This window comes from Rhinoderma darwinii, chromosome 3, assembly GCF_050947455.1.
Source record: "Rhinoderma darwinii isolate aRhiDar2 chromosome 3, aRhiDar2.hap1, whole genome shotgun sequence".
NCBI classification, from domain to species: Eukaryota; Metazoa; Chordata; class Amphibia; order Anura; family Rhinodermatidae; genus Rhinoderma; species Rhinoderma darwinii.
The window spans coordinates 74736530-74755204 of NC_134689.1; the positions used below are offsets into that span (position 1 = coordinate 74736530).

The 18675-nt window shown below is 43.7% G+C and overlaps 1 protein-coding gene across 1 annotated transcript in view; it reads right to left on the reverse strand.

Annotated features, from left to right (window-relative positions):
- The window catches only part of LCP2 (lymphocyte cytosolic protein 2), a 353127-nt gene that overhangs the window by 241672 nt on the left and 92780 nt on the right, over nucleotides 1-18675 (reverse strand). Inside the window, exon 3 of the mRNA XM_075859992.1 lies at nucleotides 13810-13880. Coding sequence (XP_075716107.1) covers nucleotides 13810-13880 — 71 coding nt within the window. The remainder of the gene's footprint in view (nucleotides 1-13809; nucleotides 13881-18675) is intronic.

Here is an 18675-nt window from a genome sequence, read left to right on the forward strand (position 1 = left end):
CGGACAAGTGAGCCCTAATCTACCCGCCACTCTGTCCCTGCCTACTTGCAACTACCCGCCCTAGGCGACGGGGTACAACTGGGCGGAGGTCCCTACAGCTCAGTAAGTGCACGAGACAAAACATACAAGGGAATATAAAGCAAAGGGAAAGGGGCAGTTGTCTACGGCAACACCGTGAGCAACAGAGTGGTGAATGAGCCAAGTCAAACCAGGAGAGCACGAGGTACCAAACGCAGAGCAGAAGAGTAGTCAGAAAGCCAGGGTCAGAATGGAGCAGGATGAAATTGTTAGGAGCTGTAGCTGGGCCAGGAAACCACACGGAAAGAATCACAAGCAAGGAGGAAAAGGAAAGGCAGGTATAAATAGACAGAGGGCGGGAGCTAGCTCCGTCTGGCCAGGCTGCGATAGGCTCTCCCACTCCTAAGCCTTCCAGCCTGAGTGGTGGAAGCTGGAGTCAGTCTCAGAGAGATAGACTCAGGTGAAGACTGATTACCTAAGGAAGTTAACCCTGAAGCTGTGCCTGGCAGATCCTTTACAGTACCCCCCCCTTTTATGAGGGACCACCGGACCCTTTCTAAGCGGACCTGGTTTACTGGGGAAACGAAGGTGGAACTTCCTGACCAATACCCCAGCGTGAACATCCCGGGCGGGTACCCAAGTCCTCTCCTCAGGCCCGTATCCTCTCCAATGGACCAGGTACTGGAGGGAGCCTTGGACCATCTTGCTGTCCACAATCTTGGCCACCTCGAATTCCACCCCCTCAGGGGTGAGAACGGGAACAGGAGGTTTCCTCGAGGGAGCCAAGGACGGGGAGCAGCGTTTAAGGAGGGAGGCATGAAACACGTCGTGTATACGAAAAGATGGGGGTAACTCCAGTCGGAAGGAGACAGGATTGAGGACTTCAATGACCTTATACGGCCCAATAAACCGGGGAGCAAACTTCTTGGACGGGACCTTAAGACGCAAGATCCTAGATGATAACCACACCAGATCCCCGACCATAAACAAGGGGTTAGCAGAACCTTTTCTATCAGCCTGAGTTTTTTGTACGCTCTGGGACGCCTCTAGGTTCTTCTGAACCTGGGCCCAGACTGTGCACAGTTCCCGATGAACGACCTCTACCTCGGGATTGTTGGAACTACCAGGTGAAACGGAGGAGAACCGTGGATTAAACCCAAAATTACAGAAAAAGGGGGAGACCCCTGACGAGTTACTGACCCGGTTATTAAGGGAAAATTCAGTGAGGGGAATGAATGAGACCCAATCATATTGACAGTCAGAGATAAAACACCTTAAATATTGTTCTAGAGATTGATTAGTCCTCTCAGTTTGGCCATTGGTTTCAGGATGGAAAGCAGAGGAGAAGGACAGATCAATCTCCAACTTCTTACAGAAGGCTCTCCAAAACAAAGAAACAAACTGTACCCCTCGGTCCAAAACAATATTGACAGGGACCCCATGGAGACGCAGGATGTGTTTGACAAACAAGGTAGCTAACGTCTTGGCGTTGGGTAGTTTCTTGAGGGGCACAAAGTGGCACATCTTACTGAAGCGGTCTACTACCACCCACACCACCGACTTGCCTTGAGATGGAGGCAAATCGGTGATAAAATCCATGGAGATATGGGTCCAAGGTCTCTGGGGAATGGGCAAAGAACGTAGTAAGCCCGCTGGTCGGGACCTGGGAGTCTTGGACCTAGCACAAACCTCACAAGCGGCGACGTAGGCCTTAACGTCTTTAGGCAAGCCAGGCCACCAATAGTTTCTGGCAATGAGGTGTTTGGTACCCAGGATGCCTGGATGACCAGATAGTGCGGAGTCATGATTTTCCCTAAGTACCCTTAGCCGGTATTGCAGGGGAACAAACAGCTTGTCCTCAGGAAGGTTCCCGGGGGCTGAACCTTCATCAGCTGCAATTTCAGAGACTAAATCAGAATCAATAGAAGAAATGATTATACCGGGAGGCAAAATACAAGCAGGATCTTCCTCCGAAGGAGGGCTGGCCATGAAGCTACGCGACAGTGCATCGGCCTTAATATTTTTAGACCCAGCCCTATAGGTAACCAAAAAGTTGAATCTGGTAAAAAATAGCGCCCATCGAGCTTGTCTCGGGTTTAGCCTCCGGGCCAATTCTAGGAAAACCAGATTCTTGTGGTCGGTAAGGACCGTTACCTGGTGCCTAGCCCCCTCCAGGAAGTGGCGCCACTCTTCAAATGCCCATTTAATGGCTAACAGTTCGCGGTTGCCAATATCATAGTTACTCTCAGTGGGCGAAAACTTCCTGGAGAAGTAGGCACAGGGGCGGAGATGGGTGAGGGACCTGGTACCCTGGGACAAGACAGCCCCCACTCCCACCTCGGATGCGTCAACTTCCACGATAAATGGCTCCATTTGGTTGGGCTGAACCAGCACCGGGGCCGAGATAAAGCACTTCTTAAGGACCTCAAAAGCCTGGACAGCCTCTGGAAACCAGTGGAGGAGATCAGCACCTTTGCGAGTGAGGTCCGTAAGAGGCTTAGCGATGACCGAGAAGTTAGCAATGAATCTCCTGTAATAATTAGCGAACCCCAAAAAACACTGTAACGCCTTCAGGGAGGCAGGTTGGACCCATTCTGCCACAGCCTGAACCTTGGCGGGGTCCATGCGGAATTCATGAGGAGTGAGGATTTGACCCAAAAATGGTATCTCCTGTACCCCAAACACACATTTTTCGGTTTTTGCAAACAGTTTGTTTTCCCGAAGGACCTGGAGCACCTTCCTGACATGCTCAATGTGGGAGGGCCAGTCCTTGGAAAACACCAGTATGTCATCAAGGTACACTACAAGAAATATCCCCAGGTAATCTCTCAAAATCTCATTTATGAAATTCTGGAAGACCACCGGCGCATTACACAACCCAAAGGGCATGACGAGATATTCGAAATGACCTTCGGGCGTGTTAAACGCAGTCTTCCACTCATCCCCCTCTTTGATGCGGATAAGGTTATACGCCCCCCGTAGATCAAACTTAGAGAACCATTGGGCCCGCTGAACCTGATTAAAGAGATCAGGAATCAAAGGAAGGGGATACTGGTTCCTTACAGTGACCTTATTCAGGTTACGGTAGTCAATGCATGGCCTAAGACCACCATCCTTCTTTCCTACGAAGAAGAAGCCAGCACCTACCGGAGAAGTAGAGGGGCGAATGTAACCCTTGGCCATGCATTCCTGGATATACTCTCTGATGGCTTCACGTTCGGGACAAGAAAGATTAAATGTCCTACCCTTAGGAAGCTTAGCTCCTGGTACCAATTCGATAGCGCAATCGTATTCTCTATGAGGAGGTAACACTTCGGAGGCCTCCTTAGAGAAAACATCAGCGAAGTCCCGAACAAACTCAGGTAGCGTGTTCACCTCCTCAGGGGGAGAAATAGAATTAACAGAAAAACATGACGTCAAACATTCATTACCCCATTTGGTAAGCTCCCCAGTATTCCAGTCAAACGTGGGATTATGCAACTGCAACCAGGGAAGGCCTAAAACCAAATCGGACGATAATCCCTGCATCAACAGTACAGAGCACTGCTCCAAATGCATGGAGCCAACAAGGAGTTCGAAAACAGGGGTATGCTGAGTAAAATAACCATTAGCAAGAGGAGTGGAGTCGATACCCACTACCGGGACAGGTTTAGGCAAATCAATCAAAGGCATAGCAAGAGACATAGCAAATTCCACAGACATGATATTAGCAGAGAACCCTGAATCCACGAAGGCGCTGCCGGTAACAGACCTACCACCAAAAGAGACCTGAAAGGGAAGCAAGTTCTTATTACGTTTCATATTTACGGGAAATACCTGTGCGCCCAAGTGACCTCCCCGATGATCACTTAGGCGCGGAAGTTCTGAGGCTGCATTCTTACGCTTAGGACAGTTGTTCACTTGATGCTTGTCATCCCCACAGTAGAAGCAGAGACCATTCTTCCTGCGGAACTCTCTACATTGTTGGGGGGACACGGAGGCCCCGAGTTGCATGGGTACCTCCGAGTCTTCCGTGGAAGAACGAAGCAACGGAACCTCGGGAGGCATCATGGGGGAGTCGGAGGAGAAAACACATAAACGTTCACGTTGTCGTTCCCTGAGACGTCGTTCAAGTCGTACCGCTAAAGCCATAACCTGGTCTAGGGAGTCAGAAGAGGGATAGCTAACTAGCAGGGCTTTCAGGGCATTCGACAGACCCAACCTAAACTGGCACCTTAAGGCAGGGTCATTCCACCGAGAAGCTACGCACCACTTCCTAAAGTCAGAACAATACTCCTCAACAGGTCTCCTACCCTGACATAAGGTCACCAGCTGACTCTCGGCAAAGGCAGTCTTGTCAGTCTCGTCATAAATGAGTCCGAGAGCAGAAAAGAAAAGATCAATGGAGGAAAGTTCAGGGGCGTCAGGAGCCAAGGAGAAGGCCCATTCTTGGGGCCCGTCCTGGAGCCGGGACATAATTATACCCACTCGCTGGCTCTCAGAACCTGAGGAGTGGGGCTTTAAGCGAAAGTAAAGCCTGCAACTCTCCCGAAAGGAAAGAAAAGCCCTCCGGTCCCCTGAGAACCGGTCGGGCAACTTGAGGTGGGGTTCAGGAATTGAGGTGAGGGGAACCACCAAGGTAGCCTCAGGCTGGTTGACCTTCTGAGCCAGGGCCTGGACCTGTAGGGAGAGACCCTGCATTTGCTGAGCCAGGGTCTCAAGGGGGTCCATAGTAGTGTCAGGGACCAGGGTAGACTAGGTATATGGGCTTGTGATTATGTAATGATAGGGGTAGGGAAACGGACAAGTGAGCCCTAATCTACCCGCCACTCTGTCCCTGCCTACTTGCAACTACCCGCCCTAGGCGACGGGGTACAACTGGGCAGCGGTCCCTACGCTCAGTAAGTGCACGAGACGAAACATACAAGAGAATATAAAGCAAAGGGAAAGGGGCAGTTGCCCACGGCAACACCGTGAGCAACAGAGTGGTGAATGAGCCAAGTCAATCCAGGAGAGCACGAGGTACCAAACGCAGAGCAGAAGAGTAGTCAGAAAGCCAGGGTCAGAATGGAGCAGGATGAAATTGTTAGGAGCTGTAGCTGGGCCAGGAAACCACACGGAAAGAATCACAAGCAAGGAGGAAAAGGAAAGGCAGGTATAAATAGACAGAGGGCGGGAGCTAGCTCCGTCTGGCCAGGCTGCGATAGGCTCTCCCACTCCTAAGCCTGCCAGCCTGAGTGGTGGAAGCTGGAGGCAGTCTCAGAGAGATAGACTCAGGTGAAGACTGATTACCTAAGGAAGTTAACCCTGAAGCTGTGCCTGGCAGATCCTTTACAATTGCTTTACATATGTTGGGGTGCATTTTCTTTATTATCTCTTGTAAATATTAAAAATTTCTATGTTTTTTCAGAAAAAAGTAGATTTTCATTTTAACAGACTAATTCTGATAAATTTAGCGAAAAACCTGTGCGGTCAAAATGCTTACACACCTAGATAAATTCCTTGAGGGGTGTAGTTTCCAAAATGGGGTAACTTTTGGGGTGTTTCCACTGTTTTGGCACTACAAGACCTCTTCAAACCTGACAAGGTGCCTAAAATATATTCTAAAAAAAAGGAGGCCCAAAATTCACTGGGTTCTCCTTTGCTTCTGATGCCAGTGCTTCAGTCCATTATCACACTAGGGCCACATGTGGGATATTTCTAAAAACGGCAGAATCTGGGCAATAAATATTGAGTTGCATTTCTCTGGTAAAACCTTCTGTGTTACAATTTTTTTTTATTAGAAATGAATTTCGGCAAAAAAAATAAAATTTGTAAATTTCACCTCTACTTTTCTTTAATTCCTGTGAAACACCTAAAGGGTTAAAACACTTTGTGAATGCTTATTCGAATACCTTGAGGGGTGCAGTTTTCAAAATGGGGTGACTTCTGGGGATTTTGTAATATATAAGGCCCTCAAAGCCACCTCAGAACTGAACTGATCCCAGAAAAAATAGCCTTTTGAAATTTTCTTTAAAATATGAGAAATTGCTGCTAAAGTTCTAAGCCTTGTAACGTCCTAGAAAAATAAAAGAAAATCTGGAGCATTACATTTGTAGGTTCGATTAAACTCTCAAAATAGCTAGAAAAAAAGAGCTTTCATGTGAAACTCGACAGTCTATTCTTGTTCTTAGAAATGAAGGCTATTCCATGCGAGAAATTGCCAAGAAACGGAATATTTCCTACAACGGTGTGTACTACTCCCTTCAGAGGACAGCACACACAGGCACTAACCAGAGTAGAAAGAGAAGTGGGAGGCCCTGCTGCAAAACTGAGCAACAAGACAAGTACATTAGAGTCTCTAGTTTGAGAAATAGCCGCCTCACAGGTCCTCAACTGGCAGCTTCATTAACCGGTTAAGGACTAGGCTGTTTTACAGCTAAATGACCAGAGCAAATTTCACAATTTTGCTATGCGCTTCTTTAGATGACTATAACTCAGCAGGTGAATAAAGTTCATCTTTGAATTTTACACTCTTTTTAAAGGACAGATAGGGCTTTGTTTTAGTGGCATTTGTCAGTAAAGTGGGCAAAATTGGAAAAAAATGCAAGAATTTAGCAATTGCGCCAGTTTATGCTAGCATTTTTCACACACGGTATAGACCACGGACAAAATTCATCTCCTTTCACATTCTTCCACTTCTCCCGTGCATGGGGATACCAAATATGTGTGCCTTATTCACTGTGCGGGCATGTGCCAGGGCTTGGCATAAAAGGAGGCTTTTCGGCCTTTTCGGTCCAGGAATTTTGCATTTGATTTTATAGCCGCATACTGTTTTCTGGGGGGCGTAATGCTGCTGAAACATTAGAATCACCCCATAAATGACTTCATTCACACAAGTAGACACCACAAGGTTTCCTTCAAGGGGTTTATCATATTTTTAGCAAGTCCAGTTTTCTTCTGAAAGTTTCTTGAATAAGATGGAACAAAAAAAATTCAGCTATTTTTTAGCAAATGCGTCAGTTTAGGCTAGTATTTTTCACATACGGCATAGACCACGGACAAAATTCATCTCCTTTCACATTCTTCCACTTCTCCCGTGCATGGGGATACCAAATATGTGTGCCTTATTCACTGTGCGGGCATGTGCCAGGGCTTGGCATAAAAGGAGGCTTTTCGGTCCAGGAATTTTGCATTTGATTTTATAGCAGCATACTGTTTTCTGGGGGGCGTAATGCTGCTGAAACATTAGAATCACCCCATAAATGACTTCATTCACACAAGTAGACCCCACAAGGTTTCCTTCAAGGGGTTTATCATATTTTTAGACAGTCCAGTTTTCTTCTGAAAGTTTCTTGAATAAGATGGAACAAAATAAAATTACCTTTCTTTTTAACAAATGCGTCAGTTTATGCTAGCTTTTTCACACACAAAATGGACCACGGACAAAATTCATCGCATTTCACATTCTTCCACTTCTCCTGTGCATGGGGATACCAAATATGTGTGCTTTATTCACGGGCATGTGCCAGGGCTTGGCATAAAAGGAGGCTTTTTGGCCTTTTCGGTCCAGGAATTCTGCACTTGATTTTATAGCCGCATACTGTTTTCTGGGGGGCAAATGCGTCAGTTTAGGCTAGTATTTTTCACATACGGCATAGACCACGGACAAAATTCATCTCCTTTCACATTCTTCCACTTCTCCCGTGCATGGGGATACCAAATATGTGTGCCTTATTCACTGTGCGGGCATGTGCCAGGGCTTGGCATAAAAGGAGGCTTTTCGGTCCAGGAATTTTGCATTTGATTTTATAGCAGCATACTGTTTTCTGGGGGGCGTAATGCTGCTGAAACATTAGAATCACCCCATAAATGACTTCATTCACACAAGTAGACCCCACAAGGTTTCCTTCAAGGGGTTTATCATATTTTTAGACAGTCCAGTTTTCTTCTGAAAGTTTCTTGAATAAGATGGAACAAAATAAAATTACCTTTCTTTTTAACAAATGCGTCAGTTTATGCTAGCTTTTTCACACACAAAATGGACCACGGACAAAATTCATCGCATTTCACATTCTTCCACTTCTCCTGTGCATGGGGATACCAAATATGTGTGCTTTATTCACGGGCATGTGCCAGGGCTTGGCATAAAAGGAGGCTTTTTGGCCTTTTCGGTCCAGGAATTCTGCACTTGATTTTATAGCCGCATACTGTTTTCTGGGGGGCAAATGCGTCAGTTTAGGCTAGTATTTTTCACATACGGCATAGACCACGGACAAAATTCATCTCCTTTCACATTCTTCCACTTCTCCCGTGCATGGGGATACCAAATATGTGTGCCTTATTCACTGTGCGGGCATGTGCCAGGGCTTGGCATAAAAGGAGGCTTTTCGGTCCAGGAATTTTGCATTTGATTTTATAGCAGCATACTGTTTTCTGGGGGGCGTAATGCTGCTGAAACATTAGAATCACCCCATAAATGACTTCATTCACACAAGTAGACCCCACAAGGTTTCCTTCAAGGGGTTTATAATATTTTTAGACAGTCCAGTTTTCTTCTGAAAGTTTCTTGAATAAGATGGAACAAAATAAAATTACCTTTCTTTTTAACAAATGCGTCAGTTTAGGCTAGCTTTTTCACACACAAAATGGACCACGGACAAAATTCATCGCATTTCACATTCTTCCACTTCTCCTGTGCATGGGGATACCAAATATGTGTGCTTTATTCACGGGCATGTGCCAGGGCTTGGCATAAAAGGAGGCTTTTTGGCCTTTTCGGTCCAGGAATTCTGCACTTGATTTTATAGCCGCATACTGTTTTCTGGGGGGCCTAATGCTGCTGAAAGATTAGAATCACCCCATAAATTACTTCATTCACGCAAGTAGACCCCACAAGGTTTTCTTCAAGGGGTTTATCATATTTTTAGACAGTCCAGTTTTCTTCTGAAAGTTTCTTGAATAAGATGGATCAAAATAAAATTAGCAATTTTTTAGCAAATGCGTCAGTTTATACCAGCATTTTTCACACACGGCATAGACCACGGCCAAAATTCATCTCCTTTCACATTCTTCCACTTCTCCTGTGCATGGGGATACCAAATATGTGTGTCTTATTTATCACATAGAGAAGTAGGAGGGCGGACGATAGAAGAAGCTTATTTCACAAATCGCTTTTTTTCAAAGCTGGTTTTACAAAACTCAACAGAGTTTCTATAACACTTCCAAAATATCTGCTCTTGAAGCAGAAATCCAAAAATATTCATCTAGGGGTATAATGGGAATTTATTTTTTTGGGTTTTCTAAAATAAGAAATTGCAGGTTTATGCAAATGGAGCTCTCCAGCAGATGAACTTTAGAGAATATGCAAACATGACATCCACCCCCCACCCACCCATTCCCTCCCTCACCCTTGGAGTAAAATCAGGGGAAAAATAAAAACGTAATGTAGGGCAAATATATTTTCAATGAATTAACTAAAATCTAATAATTCAGAACAGTGTGGTATTTTTTAAAACATGGCTCAATGCACAGGCCTGGTTGTGAGGGACATGAGGGACAGAAATATCGGGAATCTTTGCGGTGCCCGTCTTTTCTGCAGACGCGGCAGTTTTTCTGAGGGTTGCTTCTGGTTGGTGTTGGGGGAATCCGACTGATGAAGTGTCTTTCAGTCAGTCGCGTGACATCCTCAGACTGGGGGCATTCTCGGGTGTCCTGAACATCAAAAATGAGGCCTTCAATAATTTTTTCCTGGAAATCCAGGTATGTGTCTCTGCCTCTGTTTTTTTTGTAGAGCACAAATGAGTTGTGGATGGCCACCTGTAACAAATAAATGGCCACTTTTTTGTACCAGGTTTTTGTTTTGCGTTTTACTAAATAGGGCTGTAAAACCTGGTCGCTTAAATCCACCCACCCCATGTACTTGTTATATTCGGACACGCTCACTGGTTTGTGCTTGTCCGATGTTGCCCCCCTTTCCCTCACTGCCACTGTTCCTGCGGTATGAATCGTGCTTAGCACATACACATCTTTGCGATCCCTGAACTTGACCGCCAGCAATTCTTCAGATGCATAAGCACAGGAGTCCCCCTTTACCATGCGCTTCCCCACTAATTGCTGTGGAAAACCAATTCTGTTTTTGCGCATGGTACCACATGCCCCAGTCCTTGCAGCATGCAAATGCCTAAACAGGGGCACACTGGAATAAAAATTATCACAGTACAGGTGGTACCCCTTGTGAAGCAGAGGCTGCATTATCTCCCACACGATCTTACTGCTGGTGGAAAGATCAGGGGGGCATCCAGGAACATTTATTGTGCGGTCCCGCCCCTTCATAAATTCTGAAGGTGGTGGTATATCCTGACCCGCTTTCACACAATTTGTAGAGCTTGACGCCATATCTTGCCCTTTTTGAAGGTAGATATTGGCGAAAGCTAAGTCTGCCATGAAAGTTGAGGAGGGATTCGTCCACACTTACATTCTGCTCAGGGGTGTAGAGTTGCAGAAATAAATTATTCAGGGAATTTATTAGCGGTCTTATTTTGAACAACCGATCCCGGTTTGCATCGGTACTTGGGGGGCCTGTGCGTTGTCATTGAAGTGGAGGAACCTCATTATTGTCTCATAACGAGACCTGGGCATTACTGCAGAATATACTGGGGTGGCTTGGGCGGGTCTTGTTGACCAGTAAGACCTAATGGAGGGCTTTTTGACAATACCCATATTTAGGGTGAGCCCCAAAAATGTTTTTAATTCCAGCAAATTGGTGGGCGTCCAATCTCTGGCATGGGTGGATGAAGGTTTCTGCCTTATATATTGAGTGGCATATAAATTTGTTTCGTGGACAATCTGATTTAGGATGTCGTCCGTTATAAATAAATGGAAGTAATCCATTTGGACAAAGTTTGTATTGTCCACGGTTATGCCAGGAGTGGCAGTAAATCCGTGGATTCTAGGCCCAAAAGATGGGGCAGGTGCCCATACAAGAGCCTGGACTGAAGGGACCAGGCTTTCCCGTGCTACAGCGCTACTTGGCCCTGCGCTTTCAAGTTCTGCAGTTTCAACTGCATCAGGGACAACGTCCCCTGAAGATGAACCTGAAGTGACGTTGTCATCGTCACTACCTAAAACAGGTTCCATCTCAGACGCCATCTCTGATGCGGTCTCCGACTCAGACCACAACATGGCGTATGCCTCCTCGGCGCTAAACAACTTCCTCGCCATAACGTAACTAACACTAACACTAACTAAACAAATTGTTTGTTTTTTTTTTGTTTTTTTTTTAATATAAAACACACAAACTAACTGCTATATATATCTACACTACCGCTAACAAAAAAATAAACCGCTATTGCTATATATATTATATATATGTGGATATATATATAATTATATACTCCCTACCTGCCTATTCTAATAGAATAAAAGATAGAAAGGTAGATATATAGAAAAAAAGATAGATGGATAGATAGATTGTATAGATAGATAGAAATCTATCTATACAGAGAATGTTTTAGAGTGTAACTGTATTTTTTGTGTAACTGTAACTGTAATCTTCTGGCAGCAATTCTCCCGAGTCTCTTCTTCTCCTCAAACTGAAACAATGTTTGAGGAGAAGAAAAGAGGCAGGAGATTTACTGCCAGAAAAGTCAAAATAAAACAAATGTGGTCGCTGTGATAGGTTTTCACAGCGACCACATGTTCAGGGACCATCAGATTGGTCCCTGATACTCTGCCCAGTGCCCAGAGCTGTTGGTAACAGCGTGGGCACAGGGCTGTGTGCACGCGATCGCGTGCACACTGTTTTCTATGCAGAAATGCATGTGATCGCTGTGATTGGTTGTCACAGCGATCACATGTTCAGGGGCCAAAAGATTGACCCCTGACATTCTGCCCAGTGCCCATGGCTGTTAGCAACAGCCAGGGCACAGAGCTGTGTGCACGCGATCGCGCGTGCACAGTCTCTGAAGTGCCGCCATAAATAGTCTATACGGCGGACTTCAGAGACCCTGACCGCTGGCCGTATAAATACGGCCAGCGGTCGGGAACCTGTTAAATAGTACCCGCAAAACGCCAGTGTCAACGTCTACAGTGAAAAGGCGACTCCGGGATGCTGACCTTCAGGGCAGAGTGGCAAAGAAAAAGCCATATCTGAGACTGGCTAATAAAAGGAAAAGATTAATATGGGCAAAAGCACACAGACATTGGACAGAGGAAGATTGGAAAAAAGTGTTATGGACAGACAAATCGAAGTTTGAGGTGTTTGGATCACACAGAAGAACATTTGTGAGACGCAGAACAACTGAAAAGATGCTGGAAGAGTGCCTGACGCCATCTGTCAAGCATGGTGGAGGTAATGTGATGGTCTGGGGTTGCTTTGGTGCTGGTAAAGTGGGAGATTTGTACAAGGTAAAAGGGATTTTGAATAAGGAAGGCTATCACTCCATTTTGCAACGCCATGCCATACCCTGTGGACAGCGCTTGATTGGAGCCAATTTCATCCTACAACAGGACAATGACCCAAAGCACAGCTCCAAATTATGCAAGAACTATTTAGGGAAGAAGCAGGCAGCTGGTATTCTATCTGTAATGGAGTGGACATTACAGTCACCAGATCTCAACCCCATAGAGCTGTTGTGGGAGCAGCTTGACCGTATGGTACGCAAGAAGTGCCCATCAAGTCAATCCAACTTGTGGGAGGGGCTTCTGGAAGCATGGGGTGAAATTTCTCCCGATTACCTCAGCAAATTGAGGCTGGGTTCACACGACCTATTTTCAGACGTAAACGAGGCGTATTATGCCTCGTTTTACGTCTGAAAATAAGGCTACAATACGTCGGCAAACATCTGCCCATTCATTTGAATGGGTTTGCCGACGTACTGTGCAGACGACCTGTCATTTACGTGTCGTCGTTTGACAGCTGTCAAACGACGACGCGTAAAAATACAGCCTCGTCAAAAGAAGTGTAGGACACTTCTTTGGACGTTTTTGGAGCTGTTTTCTCATAGACTCCAATGAAAACAGCTCCAAAAACGGACGTAAAAAATGCTGCGAAAACGCCGCGAAAAATGCAGCGAAAAACGCGAGTTGCTCAAAAAACGTCTGAAAAGCAGGGGTTGTTTTCCCTTGAAAACAGCTCTGTATTTTCAGACGTTTTTGGTCACTACGTGTGCACATACCCTAACAGCTAGAATGCCAAAGGTCTGCAATGCTGTAATTGCTGCAAATGGAGCATTCTTTAACGAAAGCAAAGTTTGAAGGACAAAATTATTATTTCAAATAAAAATCATTATTTCTAACCTTGTCAATGTCTTGACTATATTTTCTAGTCATTTTGCAACTCATTTGATAAATATAAGTGTGAGTTTTCATGGAAAACACAAAATTGTCTGGGTGACCCCAAACTTTTGAACGGTAGTGTATATATATGCTGCAAGCTTTTTTTTCCAGAATTTTGATATTAGGCCCTATGATTTCTTTGTACACCTCTATGCTGAATGGTTGCTGGCTTTATGCAGTTGCATCTCTTTTGCAGTTTACATTATTTTTAAATGTAGGGAATAAACATGCATTAAACATCTTTAGGATGTCCACTTATATTTAATCAATTGTACTAGAGTGAAAACATAATAAAATATAGATTATGATAGACGCCCTTTTATCATCTTTTTGAAAATCAGGGCCATATTATAGGAAGGGTAAAAGGGGCTAATGCTAAAAATGAAAATAAATGCAAATTATTATTTTTTTTAAATAAAAGTATGAAAAAATAGATTAAAAACTTGTTCAAATGACCAAAAAAAACAAACTGTTGTATCCGTTAAACTCACTTACTTGCATCATGACTTGTTGATGGATAAGGCACTTGCAATTTTCCTGTTGGGTAACCTTTCTGTGTTTCTGACCTGTAAAATTATTATATTCTTCATCACATTTTATATACGTAACTTTTTTATTAATACTTTTCCATCGACGTAGCCATATGAGGGCTCATTTTTTACTGGCTTACACAGCAATTCTTTTTTTTTTTTTCGTTTTAAACTTTACACATGTCAGCAGGATACTTTTTCACAATCAAAATCAGTGAAAAATAAAAAAAGATTTGTGTGTTGCCATATTCTGAGAGTCATACATTTTTTATTTTTCAATTGATGAAGCTGTGAGCAAGTAGTAGTTTTCATTGGTACCATTTTGGGGTAAATACTTTTATGACTTTTTTAGCACTTTTTATTCCATTTATTAGGGAGCAAAATAAACAAAAAACTAAATTTCAATTATTTTTCCGGCATTTACTGTGTAGTACAACTGACATGTTACAGTCAGGCCGGTGTGGTTACTGGGATACCAAATTTACATTGTGTTATTTTTTTATGTTTTAAACCTTTGCGTTTAAAAACAAATAATTAGCTTTTTGGGTCACCATATTCTGAGAGCCATAACTTTTGTATTTTTGGACAAAACTGTGTGAAGGCTTGTTTTTTTTGCGGGATGAATCAATGTTTTTATTAGTACCATTTTGTGGTACAAACTAATTCTGATCACTTTTTCTTCCATTTTATGAGAGGCAGGATGAACAAAGACAGCAATTCTGGCATTGATTCTTATTTTTTTTTCTTTGCTATTCTCAGCATGAATGTGATACCTATTTTGTATACTTTTTATTGTTTTCGTCCTGTATTAAAACATCTTTTATTGTTAAAATGGTGATTTTTGTCTTTTTTAACTTTTTTCCCCATAAATAACGGACCTGAAGGCTAGAGTTAGGCATCCAGCTGCCAAAGCAACTTATTGGCACATTGCGATTGCGTCGCGGGCTTGCAATTGGTTGACACAGGGAGCCCCCCATCTCTGTCTAACAGCTTAGATGCTGAAGTCACTATTGATCACAGCATTTAAGGGGATAAACGTCGGGGATCAGAGATAGCTCCGATCCTGGACTTTGCAGGAGGAGCCTGGCTGTAGATTACAGACACTCTTGCTGTTGATAACGCAGGCTCAGTTTTGCTCTGCTCCTGAGCCTGCGTCGTGTAAGTACCGTTAATGTACGTCGGTGGCTCATGTTCAAGAGGTTATCCGGAATTTTAAAATTGATGATCTGTCCTAAGGATAGGCAATCAATATTAGTTCAGAACCACCGCCGATCAGCTGTCATGTCCTCTTTAATGTTTACATGGATTTAATTTTCAGTCATATTAGCATCCGCTGTTACATTTGTAACAGTTGTGTAAGGTATTGCAGTGTTGTCGCATTCAAGTGAATGGGACAGTGCTGCAATACCTAGCAGAAATGCCTGACTGGCCTCTGCTTAAAAGGAGAACCAGGATGGCAGACCCCCTCTAACGGCTTTGATGCCGTGGTCGTTATTGACCACGGCATCCATGTGGTTAAAAAGCCAGGATTGTATCCAATCCAGGCCATTTAGAGCAGGGGGTCACCTAATATATGCTATATTAGGGTATGTGGACGTCATAGGGTGGGGTGACATGAGATAGACAGACATAAGAAAAATCGACCAATATATTTAAAGAGTATTTCCAACAAAAATATAAAAATTTACAGATGTTACAGACATAGGCAAGAGCTTGTCGAGTATTTTTTTATTTACAGACTAATAAACATACTTTTGTAAGAAAATAAATATACACAGTCGAGTCACATTTATATGACCACCTCCAACTTTCGATGTCGGCAGCGCATAGTCCATGAAAGAAGTGATGTGTAATGGGCTTACTTAGTGGGTATATAAGGTGTGCGATAGGCTGCCTGAACACATATCACTCGTTGTTGCCATGGGTAAAAGGGGTGATTTTATCAGAGTTGTAAAAAGGGATGATTATTGTCTTTTGGGCCAAGGGTGGCAGTATTTCTGAAAACAGCACAGTTTGTGAACGGTTTGTGTGGTGCTGTAGTTTAAGTGTATCGTAAGTGGACAAATGGCACCATTGGGAATAACCGACGTGGAAACTGCGGAGCACCACCTGTCATTGATGTGAAAGGTGAACGTCGGCTACAGAGGTACGCAAGTGCTATGGCAGTGTAATAACTTCTCAATTTCCAGTAGGAACTCACATGGATGCTGGATTCTTTAGGTTAAACAAGGTTTATTGTGTGTTCACATAGCTCTGAATTCATATTCAGAACTAACATCATTATTAAGTACAGCAGTTTATATAGGCAATATGACGTATGTGGGACATGTGCACCAGGAAACCAAGAGAATTAGTATACAATAGTATATATTTATATTACACAATGTGGTCAAGATAAGATTAATTTATCATATACAATGATAGTACAGGTTTACATAACATAATGTAAGGTTAATTTATCATGTCTATACATAACATAAAGTGGTAAAGATAAGGTTAATTTATTATATACAAAGTAGTTAGTTGAACAGTGGCATTCCTGTCACTCCCTGCCTGTTAACTTTACAGTTAGAGTGGTCAAGCAATGGAATGCCCTTCCCCAAGAGGTAGCGATGGCAGATACTATGTCAGCATTTAAAAAAAGGCTAGATGCTTATTTATTTACGAATGACATTGAGGGTTATAGTAAATCAAGCAAAGAATGACGGGTAATTTATTGAGAAAGGTTGAACCTGATGGACCTATGTCTTTTTAACCCAAGTGACTATGTGACTGACACAATAGAATCAATAAATTCTTAGTTTCTGTTTTCCTAAAAGATACATTGACCATCCTCCATACTGATACATTAGCAAAAAAAATTAATTGCTTAATTTTTCTCTATCATTCCTCTCTCTGATAATTCCCATTATCACATTAGGCACACTAGTAGATATTTTGTGGGTTATCTTCTGCGGATGTAGAATATTAGCAGTAAAGCTGGTAGTGCTAGAAACATGATACATGTAATATCAAGTGTATATCAAGTGGAGTTACAAAAACCGGATTGACTTACTGTGTTGTGTGTGACAAAGTGGGGGGTCATTGTATGTGATATATGTATTGATTGCTTGCTTGCTAAAAAGTTTGCAAAAGTGACATAATTTAAAACCATTTTTTCTTTGCAGCTGACCAGGGGGAGGGGTTAGCTGGTCCCAGGTGGTATAAATTAGGCCTCAGTACTCTGTAGAGCCGGCTCTGTGGGCTTGTAAAACAAGTGGTTTGTATATCAAGTGGAGTTACAAAAACCGGATTTAAAAAGAGGAGTTAAAGCCCCAGTAAGTACTCTTCTATTCTTTCAACATTAACAACTGTTCGCTGTTTTTTTGTAACTGGGATAATGGCCAGCAAGATTGGAGGTTTTCTTCAGTGCACAGTTTTCCATATGTATGCACGACTGGAGCGAGAGTACAAGGGTGAATACCTCTGTGGCAGATGTGAGCATGTTGGTCACCTGGAAGCTCGCATTAGAGATCTGGAGGAGCAAAATTCAACACTGAGGGCAATAGACAATCTTGAGCGAAGCATGCTGCTCACGGAGCATGCAGTAGGTGGGTTAGAACTGGAGGGTGAAGACATGGGTGAGCAGGATCAGGTAAGTAGCTGGGTTAATGTAGTTAGGGGCAGTAGAAAGGGGTCAAAGAAAAGGAAGGCCGATCCGGTTTCTGATATTCTAAGCAAAATTGCCAAGTTGGGTGATGATGCGAGGGTGTCAGTCTCAGAAATGGCAGCCCTAGTGGATACTGATCTCCCTAACAGCCGGGAGAACAGCCCAGCTAGTAGTCGGCGGGATGGCAATGCAGGTAAGCCAAGGCAATTGATAGTCGTAGGGGATTCCATAATCAGGAAGACGGATAGAATAATTTATCGCCAAGACCACCTCAACCGAATGGTTTGCTGTCTCCCTGGTGCCAGGGTTCGGCGTGTGGTGGAACGGGTGGACAAATTGCTGGGAGGGGCTGGTGATGATCCAGCTGTCGTGGTCCATGTCGGTACCAACGACAGAATAAATGGTAGGTGGAGGAACCTTAAGAATAATTTTAAAGAACTAGGCTACAAGCTGAAGGGAAGGACCTCCAAGGTTGTATTCTCAGGAATACTGCCTGTGCCATGCGCATCACAGGAAAGACAGCGGGAACTCAGGGAGTTAAATGAATGGCTTAAGTCTTGGTGTAGAGGAGAAGGATTTGGGTTCCTAGAGCACTAAGCTGACTTTTCATTGGGGTACAAACTGTATTCTGCAGATGATTTGCACCTAAATGGAAGGGGGTCCGCTGTGCTGGGGGAGAGAATTCTAGCTGGGGTGGTGGAGTATTTAAACTAGGGCTGAGGAGGGAGGTCAATGTAGAAAAAAAAGGGGTAGCCAGGTTAGAGAGGGGTCAGACTAGATTGGTGGGGGGAGAAACAGAATGTGGGGAGAAGACTAGACAACAGGATAAGGAGATCCTTTTGTTACAAAACAGCAGTGTAAATAAAAATGCCCAAATAATGTCAAATCACATTTCTGATAATAAAAGTGAAAAACTGAAAGGCAAGTTAAAGTGCATGTTCACAAATGCCAGAAGTCTAGCAAGCAAAATGGGGGAGCTGGAGGCCTTGGTACTGGAAGAAAATATAGATATAGTTGGTGTTGCTGAAACATGGCTGGACTCTTCACATGACTGGGCTGTAAATCTACAGGGTTTTACACTGTTTCGGAAATACAGGACAAATAGGAAAGGCGGTGGTGTATGTCTGTATGTGAGAAATTATATGAAGGCGAGTGTGAAAGAGACAATAGTGGGTGAATACT